General features: G+C 49.7%; 1 protein-coding gene across 1 annotated transcript; it reads right to left on the bottom strand.

Moving 5' to 3' along the window:
- Positions 1-2,132: 2,132 nt before the first annotated feature.
- On the bottom strand, positions 2,133-13,160 carry TEX261 (testis expressed 261). The gene is made up of 6 exons (XM_067533590.1): positions 12,972-13,160; positions 11,302-11,381; positions 9,097-9,250; positions 7,444-7,511; positions 4,509-4,611; positions 2,133-3,759 (listed from the first exon to the last, which is right to left on the bottom strand). Exons 1-6 carry the CDS (start codon positions 13,039-13,041, stop codon positions 3,644-3,646), a joined length of 591 nt encoding a protein of 196 aa, XP_067389691.1. The 5' UTR covers positions 13,042-13,160; the 3' UTR covers positions 2,133-3,643.
- Positions 13,161-13,402: the final 242 nt, after the last annotated feature.

Genomic DNA, 13,402 nt, shown 5'->3' with positions numbered 1-13,402 from the left:
TTTGAAGCAGAGCTGGAAGTGGCCTTGTTGGTCTCTATTGAGCGTTAACTCTGAAACCTACTGCTCACATCTCAGTATTGTTAATCTTACAGTTGAGCCTATTTGCAAAACCATGCAGCTGGAGGTGCCTAACTCAGCTTTGGTAACACACTGGCAGATATCAAGGAGACAATGGTTTGCACAGGTGGAGAACAAAGTTCAAGCGTGCCTGCACCTCCCACAAAATGTCAGATTACGTCAGCCCCTGCCCCACAGAGGAGACCCTACAAGACTATACTAGTAACTGTCCTGGTAACTATGATGATACAGCCAGGTCCTCACACAGGGTAGTTTACACAGGATAGACTGTGACCTTGGGCAAACACACTAGCCATTTCTTGGCTTGTCAAAAAATTAGTTGAGGGTCCCATCTTTCCCCCACCATGTACCTCACTGTAAGCAGAACCTAGATCCCTACAACAGTATCATCCAAATTAAACATGGAGGTTATTGAATAAATATGAAAAAATACATTCAGCAAATTTGAGATGGGCGACCTTAGTCCTGCCGTAAGTGCAAGGGTCTGGACTAGACCCCTCGAGATCCTTTCCCGTCCTACGAGTCTATAAACTGCAGGAAATAGCACATACCTTTCCCACGCCCCCAGAGTCAAAGTCAGAACCCAGGAGTTCTTCACACCAGTCCTGCATAGGTGCTTCCTCTTTGCTCTTCAGCGTCACTTTCAGCCAGTGTTTCAAGCTCTGCATTCGGATGGCAGGACTGATTCATGCCGCTGTTGTACAGGTTTCAGTGTATGGGTGAAGAGACAGATACAACTGAATCATTGCAACGCCCTAGTGTGGATGCAGAACGAAGGTGCTGATCAGCATAGCTAATTCTCGTAAGTAGCTCAGCGCCTTTACAGTGATACAGCTGTATCTGCTGATTTAACTCTCCATTTCTAAACCAATAGTTTAGTCGGTCCAAGAGCTATATAGATCAGCCATCTTTAAGAGCCTCTGCCACCCTACCTCGTGCATTTCAGCCATTTAGGGTGAGGTTTTGCAGGTGGATCCATGTGGGCAGACTCTGTTCACGTGCAGCACAGCTGAAGTCCATGGATCACTATACACCATGTGAATTCACTAGCTTGGATCCAAGTTAATAGATTTAAGGGCAGAAGGAAGCATTAGATCACCTAGTGTGACCTCCTGTATAGCACAGGCCAAAGAATTATATGCACTTACCCCTGTATTGAGTCTAATAACTTGCGTTTGCTTAAAGCAGGGGTGGGGAACTTACAAGCAAATCATTTGGTCTTCCCTGGCGGCGGGGGGAGGCGGGGCAGTTTCTCAGTGGCGGCGGGGTTCCGTGGGGGGGGCAGTGCCCACCGCTGAAACCCTGCCGCCGTTTGCCCCTTTTCGGCGGCGGGGGGAATTCGCGGCGGACACTCAGCGTACCACCATCAGGCCCTTGGCAGAAAAAAGGTTCCCCACCCCTGGCTTAAAGCATCTTCTAGAAAGGCAGCCAGGCTGGCTTGAGACACCAAGAGATGGAGAACCCGCCATGTCCCTTGAGAGTTTACACCAAAGTTTAATTGCTTTCCCTCCCCCCATTTGCGCCTTATTTCCAACGGGAATTTGTCAAGCTTTAACTTCCAGCCATTGGTTCTTGTTCTGTCTTTCTCGGCTAGATTAAAGAGCCCGTTAGTACCCAGTATTCTCTCCTCATGAACATACGGATACACAATGGGGCCCTGATCTATGGCTAGGGCTCCTAGGTGCTACAGTAATAAATAATAACTGTCATCACGTCACCTCGATCCTTTTGATAAACTAAACAGATGATGTGATCCTTAAATCTCTTATTGCAGGGCATTCTCTCAAGCCATATGTGGCTCTTCCCTGCACCCTCCCGGGTCTTCAACATGCTTCTTAGAAGTGTTAAAGAATCTGAGCCTTCCATTTTTAGCTCTTTGGTACAGGGTTAGCAAAGTACTGTATAAATCAGAGTCGGGACTACACACAGAATCTAGACATCATGTGTCACCCTCTTAAAAACAGAAGTATTGGATTGCTTCTGGGGCTTGAAAAACTTTAACCAGTGAATTATGGTTTGGGTCAAGTGCCAAGAGGGAGACAGCAAATTTCGGCTTCTTTGATCATAAGGCAAACTGCATCTATAACCTTTATTCAAACAGAGAATTGGTGCTTGAACAGAAATCACACTGCCAGGAAATTAAGCATAAGAATGAGAGATATTGCCACCGGATGTTGCCTGCGGTTTCCAGGCTCTTGTCAATACACAGGATATATCTAAACAGCTCTCAGTGGCCCTCGCCCAGAGCTGACCCAAGAGGAAAAAGATAACACGCCTCAGGGAATCCGCATAAACCCTTTCAAAACGATAAGTAGACACTGCCTGGTGCCAGAATTCCCAATTCCAAGCGGGGCACCAATGAAAACATCTCTATTCCCGGCACAAAGGTTAAAGGTGACCAGCAAAGGGGGGAAATGAAGCTGGGCTCTGTTTTTGCTTCTTTATTATATATAAAAAACACCTCTATGTTTTTCCCCTTGCTTTCACTGAACATTCAGGGTTTGTCTACCCCCTCCCCCCCAGAAGACTATGGATGACTGGAGAACTATGGCACTGGAAATGCTGAGCAAGTAAAACCTGACTGAGAAGCGATGCAATTGTTACTCACAGCTCTGAACACTGGGCTTTTTGTTTGTCAACGCCACTTTCACTCGAGTGGCTCACACAGCAAGGAGAAGAGCTCTCCTTGTGAAAGATTCAACATCCTTAAATGAAAGGTTTAGAAAGCCTACAAGCCACTTCTGAGCCCTCCATCAAGACTTCCGGCAAGCCCAGGGAAGACCAAAGTTGAAATGGCTAAGGTTAAAACAAGCAGGAAAAAATGATATAAAAAAAACCCTTTCGGCTTCTTTAAACATCATCATAAAGCAGCAAAAGAGGCACGTGTCCAATTGTTATCCTTGGCAAGTCGCCTTTCAGAGCTGCAGGAGTGGAGTGCGTTAGCGCTCGCCCGGCTCACAGACACACTGTGGTCTCAGCCTGTGTGTCTGGATCGTGGATATGCATTTTGTGAAGAGTGAGCGAGTTGTGTCACCAGCTCTCTCCATCCCTGGCAGATTTCCAGGCGGAAATGTTTTGGAATTCAAGAGTTTGGTTATTTTTTTTAAATCATGGCTGTATGTAAAGCTCAGTTAGATGCCGCATGTGTTCCTCCCGCTGTCCCGAGGAGCATCTGCCCATGGACAAATTACGTCATACAAAGGCTTTTGGCTTTAAATAAGAACAAATGACAATGGCTCACTTCATGGTCTGTCCATGGTCAAAATCCAGGGTTCGTGGAGGCTGCCGCCCTCAAACTCAATTTGAACAGAACCTCCTCGTCAGCAAGTCCCAGGGGATCATCGGAGAGGTATAAAAAGGCAACCTCCTGCATTTGCACCTCCTGCATGCCCATTTGATACGGCAGCTGCCTCTGGCCATTGCACAGATTATACATTCCTAACAAAATCCCTTGAAGAGAAGTGGAAGGGGGGGGTTCAAATGAGACCCATGGACAGCGCAGATGTTCACACCAAGCGTGGGTCTTTCCTTCCGATTTGTCACAGTTAATGCCGTCCGCGCGGGGTCAGTACATCTTTTGTCGGCTGGGCAGGATGGCCTCCTTGATGAAGGAGAAGATGACGAGGATGCCAGAGCGCTTACCCCTCTTCCCCTTGGTGAAGTAGTTCGATACCACATCATCTGTGGAGACAAGGTACATGCCAGTAAGATCAAATGCACCAACTATTGCATCGTTAGCTCTGTGAAGAATCATTCGGCCTTGGGAAATGACAAGTCTCCTTTAAAGCCTTAGACAGCTTTTCTGGATGCCCAAGTTTTGCCCAACTGGAAGCAACAATAGCTGCTTGTTAGCTACCGAGGGTACCAAATACAGCTACTTTTCACAAGATGAACTATAAATACCTGGCTCTTATAGAACTCTTTTCATCAGCAGATCTCAAAGTGCTTCAGTCTTTAATGCACTTATCCTCACAACAAGCCTGTGAGACACGGAAATATTATCCCCATTTTACAGACGGGGAAAACCCAGGCACAAGAGAAGCTAAGTGACTTGACAAGGTCAGACAGGAAGTTTGTGACAAAGCACAGAACTGAATCCACGTCTCCCAAGTCCTAGGCTAGTGCCCTAACCACTGGGCCATCCTTCCTCATATTTGACATGGGGACATGGTTCATAAAGACCACAAAGCCCCAGCAGATACTGCTTGCACTGCAGAACCGCTCCTCACCATAGGTTTTCTAAGTATTTATCCAGCCTAGTTTTAAATGCTTCCAGCCGCATATCTATCCTTTCAGATCAAGAAGGAGCAGATCATGCTGGGACTTGTGATCTACACAAGCCGCACCCTCCGGGGCCAAGGAGAGTGTGCACTGTAGAATACCACTGCTGTCACAGCTGAGCTGGTTCCCAGAACACCAAGCGCACTCACCGCCAGGCTGCACCGTGGACGGGAGGACGTTCTCTCCGGCCGACAAGGACACAAAAAATGCGAAGGGAATTAACCACAGGCAGAACGTGAAGTAGGCAAGAACCTGGGGGTGAAACGTAAAAGGCAGTGAGAGACCAAGTTATAATCCAATCGCAACAGACCCACTGCAGCAGCTGCAGCTAACGATCCAGAAACGTCCGTTACCTAACAGCTACGATTCCACATTCACATTTCTAGTTGGGCAGAAGCCCTCGAACTATCAGCGCCTTGGCAGTGAGATCCAAGGATGGCAAAACCGGCATTTCAAATATTTTAGAGGTAGGAAGGAAGGGGGAACAAATGCTCTGAGCACCTACAGGTGATATTCCATGGGCTCAGGCCGGAACCTGTCCCTGCTTCTTGGTGATCGGACAACCTGCCATGCTATGGGAGTTGTGTGGGTAGGAAGCAGATATGGAGAAAGCTGAAGTAAGACCAGACTAGAAGGTAATAGCTCTCCAAGGAGCTCTCCACTGGAGAGTGACTGTATCAGCCCTGCCTCCAGGGTGTATTCAGCGAAAATGAATGAGTGCACACAATGCACAGTCAACCTGTGGAACTCATTGCCAAGGGATGTTGTGAAGGCCAGAACTATAACTGGGTTCAAAAAAGAACTAGGTAAGTTCATGGACGATAGGTCCCTGAACAGCTATTAGCAGGGATGCAACCTCATGCTCTGAGTGTCCTTAGCCTCTGATTGCCAGAGGATGGGAGTGGACAACAAGGGGTGGATCACTCAGTGATTGCACCCTCTGAAGCACCCACATTGGCCACTGTCAGAAGACAGGGCACTGGGCTAGACGGACCATTGGTCTGACCCAATGTGGACGTTCTTATGAGGGCGAAGGCCTGACTTCAAACTCAAACCGGTGGTTGTGCTTTTGACTCCTGAAAGGCCTGTCAAGCCCACACGGCTAAGGGACAGGAAGTTGGACTGTATCCTGGCTCATGCATCATCAGTAAATTTGTTCCAAATTCTACCCTCACACCCATGCAGCCGTACTGACAACAACCAGCAGAGTCCTGCAAGAGATGTGGGGAACTCCCCAGGGGAAAGGACAATACAGTGAAACTGATCATAATTAGGCCTGGAAGGATTAGCTTTTTATCAGTACACACACAAGCCGATGGGAAAATATTTCCATCAATAATAATCAAAATATATAGATAAGCAAAGTAAGAAAAATGTTGGCTGACAGAACTTCTTAGAGTCAAAGTCCAGTGATTTAGACCTTTGAATTAGGTTTGTTACAACTGGACTATGATTTGTTGATGTAAGGCTATTTCCTTTGTATAGTTTGACATGATGTTGACAATTTGTGATTTAATGGTTTATAAAGATTTCACTTTTTGAAATTCAGCATCTGCTGACCCCGCCCCACTATAATTTCCTGCAACTGTGACATCTTAAATCAATATAAATTGAAAAAATAATGCTTAAAATCCATAACTTAGTGCACCTGTGGAAATTTAAATAGATACAAATCTTTTCAGTTGCTTAAAAATAAATATGGTCTTATCCATTGAAATTATACCAAAAAAATACAAATCAAATTCTGCCAAGCCTACTTATAACTCACTGGTACCACAACCTGAATGGTTCCCTTGAAATATGTGTAACTACGTATACTAAACAATCTGTTCCACCTTATATTTAGCTGTGACACTCCGAGTACGTTTCCGAGACATAAAGAAGAGCTCTGGGTAGCTTGCAAACTTCTCTCTCACTAAAAGAAGTTGGTCCAATAAAAGATATTAGCATCCCTACTTTTTCTCTCTAGTACCACAAGCCCCATCCTAGGATCACACAGACAATTAAGCTTCATAATATCCCTGGGAGGTAAACAAAGAATATACAGGATCACGTCACCCACTGCTGAAATGCAACGAGTTCAGGAGGTGGAACAAAGCAGTCATTCACCAGCGCCAAACAGAGCTATGCAAGAGTGAATAAGACTGGAAGTGAAAAATATTGATTCCAAGTGAAACCCTGAAGAATGTTAAGTAGGACAGAACATGATCATTTGAACTGAAATTTGGCCAGGACATTACAGTTAATACCTTTACTCTTAACGGATGAAAAGGAAAGCACCACTTAATGGATCACTGACACCACTTCCTGAAGCCCTCTTACATTCCTTGCAGGGCTCCCACCCAAATACTGACCAGGCCTGACCCTATTTAGCTTTTGAGATCTGATGAAGTAGCTACATCTACAGACCAACTTCTTTGTATATTTGTAATGGCAAACTACATATCCAGAGAGAGGATAACTAGGTTTTATCTTGTTAATAGCACAGTAACCCCTCTGGCCATAATTAGCATGCACACATCTTTATTAAGCTGTGTAGAAACCGCTATGTTAAATTCAGATCTTGTCCATCCTAGAATATTCTAGGATGACTGGTGGACTGGGAGATTTGATGCTAGAGATATCAAGGTAGTGAAACCGGATTACTTCAGAGGGAAGAGATTTGTATTCCGACTGTTTAAAACTCTTTGGTTTGTCTTTTGTTAACCACTATTTAACTCAAAACACTTCAGAGAAAAGCTCTGTGAAGGATTCAACATCCCACCCATTTAATTAGGATCAGAAAGCACAAAATCCACATTTCTTGATCATCCAAAGAGTCCTCTAGCAAAAAACACCCAAAAACCAGAAAGCAAAGACTAGACATTCCTGATACCCCCAAGGCAAAAACAAGCAGAAAAAAATACTTTGAGAAGTCCTGAGACACCACACTGTCAGGGCATCTTTGAAAAGGGCCAAAAAAGGAGCAGCTATTTTTTTTTGGCAGGTCACCTTTGAACTCCCATCTCCTCTCCTCCCAACACTGCACACAGCTCAAAAGTATATAAAAGCTTAAAGAGATCCTTCTCCCCAATGGCCACTTACCTCCGAGAACGGGTAATACTCTTCAGCAAAGTACTGGAACGCCAAGTAGTGATTCAATATAACCAGCACTGCCAAAGGAAAGGAGAGAGTAAACTGCCAGATGTAAATCAGTACCCATCACCCCACTTATTTTGCAGATTCACTGAAGTACGGCACCTTCCCTAACCAGAGGGCCCTGGAAAACAGTAGTATAAAAGCTGTCAGAGATGCAACCGCACCATTACTTTGCCCCCAGCAATCACTGCCAGAATAACCTCTCTAGTCAAACACAAATGCACCCGATGGCAAAGGGAGGACAGTTCTAGTGGGCAGAGCAGAGAGCTGGGAGCTAGGACTCTTGAGTTCTTTGCCACTTCTTCTGTGTGACAAGGGACACACGTCTCTGCTGGGCAACTCCAGAAGGAGGAGTATAGCATTTAGAAGGCTCTATGCCACACGACAGATTCAGATGCAAAGCAAAGAACCTCATGTCCAACTACCGCTGCTGCATCTCCCAGATTGCTACTGAAATCATTTAAAACTACATAGCTGCTGACACACCAATGGTCCATTCAGTCCCGTATCTTACCTAGATGAAAGTCTTCCTACATATCAGACAAGTACAATAAGATAACACCATGGCTGCACCTTCATACCTGTCTAGCTTCTAGGAAGCAGTGTATGACAGTAAAGGGGCAAACGAGGGAGCTGAGGTGCTAAGACCACTGCCCAGTACTGCCCCATTGTTCCCGTGTGGTGTCTCGTCCGTCTATTGTCTTTTATAGTTTGTTGTAAGTTCCTTGGGGCATGGACTGCCTTTTGGTGTGTTTCTATAACGCCTGGCACAATGGGGCCCTGGTCTATGACTGGGGGGTCCTCGGTCCTACGATAATACAAAGAATAAATCCGAATAATGAGAATTTGTTGAACTTCCTTTTTAGTTCAAGAACGCGGTCAAGTTAAAAATCCCACATGTATACTTTACCTGTGTTACTAAGAGCAGCTTAGATTATTAGGCTAAAATCATTTTAACCATCGGAATTTACCATTCCTCAGAGCTGCTGCTTGTTTCCCTTTCCTTGTGTTTCCCTCAGATTGGACAGGAAACGAACTGATCAATTTTGCTTTCTCGTGTGTTAGCAAGACAGTTAATAATTAATCCTACAATTTGGCCCATCAACAACTTCTTACATCTGTACATCTCAAAGAGCCTTATAACCAGCCTGCCAGCCCTCCGGGAGGTAAAGAAATGTTATCATGCCCAACTGACAGATGGACAGCCTGAGGAACAGATGGCAAACGACTTGCCCAGGGTCACCCAGGAAGTCTGTAGCACAGCTGGGAACAGAACTCAGGAGGCTGTAACGTTTGGGGGTGCAGACACCACAAGGAATGTTTCAAGTGCTGAAGCCAGTTAAATGCACTCAATTAGCACAGCACTTGCTAATGCCACAGGATGTGTTCCAGTAAGGCTCAAATGTCTGGTACTAGCTGGCCCAGAGGCACAGCTGAACCTGTGGCAGACGCTCTTTGAGGGGGTCTCCCACCTCCCTCTCAAATGCCTGTCCCCATCCCCCGTCCCTCGCCACCCCCCCCCCGGCAGAGCCCTGCAGCCCGTGGCGATGGATGGACTGACGTGCAATCTCTCTGCTCCGCACGGGCAGCCGCACTCACCGCAGGACAGTATGAAGTTTGGCGACGTCAGCATGATGAAAGGGAACGTCTGCAGCAGGCCGAAATAGACCAGGTTGGTGAAGAGGCCCACGCCCACCATGAAGATGGGAAAGCGTTCAAAGATGTACAGGCCTACGAGCACCGCTGTAGAGAACTGAAACAGAGAAACACCCCGGCCCACAGTTAATCCAGACCCTTGAAAGCAGGAGGTGTTGCAAGTGCTCAGTTCATCCAAGATCAGGCCCAGAGGCAGAACTGAGTGACCTGTGATTGCTCTGCACCATTCCCCAGAAGCCTGTGGATATCTGGGTGACGTTGAATGGCCTGTGATATACAGAACAGGCCAGAGCCAATGGTCCTTTCTGGCCTTCAATGCTATGGAACTACGAATCTGCCTCCAGGCCGTGTCTTGTGGCACAAGTCTTCATCACACTAAGTTTATGCTGCTGCAAGTATCAGTGATTTTACACTGAGGGGACGTGCTGATGTTAAGGCCCCTCCCCCCGAAATGGTCCCAGCCTTGAAGGCCTTCTGGGGCTGCTCTCTAAGTTGTCCCCCTCCCCTCTGACATGCAGGCACCACTCTTCCGCTTAAGAGGTCAGGACGCATGGACTCAGAGGTCACTTTCAGTCCTGCCCCAGCGGATCAGCCAAGCAGAGGGAGTTTAGGGGCACAGTGCCTCAGAAGCACCTTCCCCAGAGGTAGGAGTCAGAAGACCCCCCCATCACTCATCTGTAAAGCAGCATGGTCTAATGGATATAGCACTGGACTGGGACCTTGGGAGATGCATTCTATTCCTGACTATGCCACTGGTCTACAGGTGACCTTGGGCAAGTTCCTTTGCTGTCTCTCTGACTCGGTTTCCCCATCTGTAAAAAGGGGCTAATGACGCTGACTTCCTTTGTAAAGGCTTTGAGACCTACGGATGAAAAGGGCTGTGTAAGAGCCAGGTATGATTTTTCATAGAACCATAGAGTTAGAAGAGACCAGAAGGCTCATCTAGTCTAACCCCCTGCCCAGATGCAGGATTTGTTGTGTCGGAACCATCCAAGACAGATGGCTTTTTGAAAGTCTCCAGAGAAGAAATTTCCACGATTTCCTTAGGCAGTCTGTTCCATTGTCCTACTGTTCTCACACTGAGTTTTAATCTAAATCTGCTATGCTGCAGTTTGAACCCATGGCCTCTTGTCCTGCCCTCTGTGGCAAGAGAGAACCACTTTTCCCTGTCTCTTTTATGGCAGCCTTTGAAGTATTTGAAGACGCTATCACGTTCCCCCTTAATCTCCTCTTTTCCAAGCTAAACATACTCAGCTCCTTCAGCCTTTGCTGAGATGTCTGAAACAGGCTCAGCAGCTGGGTTGCTGAACCATTTAACAAGGTACTCCCCTGGCAACCCACCTCCTACCTGCCATCCCGACCTAGTGGCATGATCATGGAACTGGGAGCCAGGAACCACCACATTCTAATCCCAGAACCCTGTGACACTTGGATGAATCACTTGGCATCCGTGCCTCGGTTTCCCCATCTGAGGATAAAACCTGTCTTGTAGGGGGCTTGGGAGGGTTAATGCCCTCCATCTCTCCGAGAGGAGCAGAGCTGGAGGCAGTCTGCTCAGGGAGCTGTCAGCAGCCACTGCTCTTTTCTCCTCCTGGCTCCCTTTAATGCCTTGGGGATGGAGGTACAAAGGGTCCCCAAGTCTCTGTTCTCTCCCATGGCAGCCTGGAACGCAGGGAGCATGACTCCTCCCTGCCAGCTACCTCAGCGGCCCCAGGAGGAGGGAGGAAGGCAGGGCAGTACAGCTTTCCTCCAAGGGAGGTTGGCTGCAATCCCTACTGGCTGATTTTCAGGCCAGTGTATTCTGGCAGGCAGATCTCGGACCATCCAGAGCCCCTTGTTTTTTACATTCATGATCCTCTTTGCTTCACCATTCTAGGCGGTGACTGGGAACAGTTCTCCTTCGTTTCATGGGCTGGTGCCTCCGAGAGCCGTCGGCCGTGCCCTTTGCCAGATTCTTTGGGGCTGGTGGTTTTATCTGGGTGGTTGATCCCTAAAACGGTAACATTCTGCATTGATTCTACTGCCTGGCCTTCACAGGCTAACTGAGAGGTGACTTGGGCTAGTAAATATTCATGGGCGAATACATTTCCTAAGTGATCCCGAAAGCATCATCGAATCCATCTCTCTGCCACCCCAGGAGAGACTTACGCAGATCATGTATTTGATTATTCTGCTAGTAACGACGGTGTATTCTTCTATTAGCTCCGCCAGATAGTAGAGGCCAGCAGCTGGAAGAGAAAACCAAAGGGTTAATTCAGGCTCACGCTCACCGCAGCGCACAGCCGGGAAGTGCTCAACCACATTGGACTGGTCATTTCGAGGGGATTTCAGCCCCACAGATTCATGCTCACAAACTCCAGAAGCACTGGAAGCAGTAGATGTAGATTTGGCTTTTACACTGTAGCCATTTCCAGGCGCTGTGACCTGGGCTTTCAGAGCCAGGCACTACCTCGAGGTGCCTCCATTTTTGGCTGCCCCGCTTGATTAACATTGGCCTGGTTTTCACAGGTGCTGGGAGGTCGACTTCAATCGAAAATGTAGACCGATGTAGCCAAGAAATACAGTTACAACATTACTGCTGGGCCGACCAAGCCACCATGACCTGATGGGCTTGAAGTCAGGAGCGATCGGCCCATTGTGTTGGGTGCTGTACAGATGCAGAACAGATGACAATCCCTGCCCCGAAGAGCTGACAACCTGACGGCAGGATGCACCAGCTGAGTGAAACAATTCACAAGCAGGTGGGGAAATGAAGACAGAGCGAGTGACACAAATAGGATTTTAAGCATCAACTAGATGTGCCTATGATCTGCAGCCAATCAATAGCTGTGATCGTAATTACAGCTGCGCCTGCCGTTTCAAATGGAGGTTCTTCTTCAGACCCTGTCTACACTACTGGGCATTGTCAAACAGCTGCTTGCCTCCCACCCCAGGGGTGGGTGCATTTCAGGGATGGGGGAGGCATGATCTCCGAACTCTTTCCGATGACAGGCCCTAGCTCTAGCAGTGGCATTCTTTAGTATGGTCGCAATCAGAATGCGGCCCAGTTACGGCAGGCCCAGGACAAACAGGGAGGCAGAAAAGCTCCCTGCTCTAGAAAGCTTACAACCTACGAGGTAGAAATGTAGCGGGACATGGGACCCAGGCATCAGGAACCAAGACCCGTCCTATAATCGCAGAGAAGGCCTGTGCAGCAGCCAGTCCCCCTGAGCAGGGCAGGGCTGCTGCCCACCACGCCATCCAATTCCTATTGCTTGGTCCAACCCCCTTGTCAGTGTCCCACATTTTTGCTGGTTCCTTTAGGGACCCCGCGGCCTGTCCCCAGGTTTCGGCTCCCGTTTGAAGCAGGCGGGAAGCAGGGCCTGCGGACCAGGCTGCAGCTGGGAGGAAAGCGCGTCCTGGGCGACGGGAAGCGGGGCTGGGCCGGTCTGGGGGAGGCCTGGGGCCAGGTCCCGTCTCACGCCGCGGCTCGCTGGAGTGTGCTCGGCGCTGCACCCTGGCTTTCAGTGCCCAGCCCTTCCCCCCGGGTGGCGGGTGCCTGGCTGCAGGGCCGCTGTCCTGCCAACCCGCCCCGCCGGGCCGCCCTGCTCTGCCCCCGCCCCAGCCCCACGGCGCCGAGCCGAGCCCGCCCCGCGGCACTGGGGGCCCCCACGGAGCCCCCCCGCGTGTCCCCAAATGCCCCCCCCCACACTCGGAGCCCGCCGCAGAAACCCGCCCCCGGCCCAGGGGCGCCCCGGGGCTCGGGCGGAGGGGCCGGGCCGGGCCGGGCCGGGGGGAAGGGGACCCCGGGGAAGGGGCCGGGCCGGGCCGGGTCTCACCGATGGCCAGGGTGACGAGCAGCACCTGGATGAGCAGCGAGAGCCAGCTCAGCGCGTAGATGAACCACATGGCGCCGGCCGGCCGGGGGTCGGGGATCGGGGCCCGCCTCGCTCCGAGTCCGTCACCCTCCGGCCCAGGCCCCGCTGCCGCCGCTTCCTCCGCGCCCGGCCGCTGAGGGGAGGGGCCCGGCCCGGCCCGGCCCGGGGGGGCGGCGCGGCCAACGCGGCGCTGGGAGCGGGAGCGGCCCGGCCCACAGCGACCCCCGCAGGCCCGGGGGAGACAGCGCAGGAGCAGAGCGCGGGCAGGGCAGGGCAGGGCAGAGCAGGGCAATGCAGGGCCCCCCACACCCCGACAGGCCCCCCACTGTCTGATCCCCCCAGGCACGGCCCCTCCCACTCCTCAATCCCCCCAGGCATGGCCCCCCCACAGA

This window comes from Emydura macquarii, unplaced genomic scaffold (genome assembly GCF_026122565.2).
Source record: "Emydura macquarii macquarii isolate MOO-44397 ecotype Brisbane River unplaced genomic scaffold, CSIRO-AGI_Emac_v2 contig_3345, whole genome shotgun sequence".
In the NCBI taxonomy this organism is placed as follows: domain Eukaryota; kingdom Metazoa; phylum Chordata; order Testudines; family Chelidae; genus Emydura; species Emydura macquarii.
This window is presented reverse-complemented; position numbering and strand designations above follow the sequence as displayed.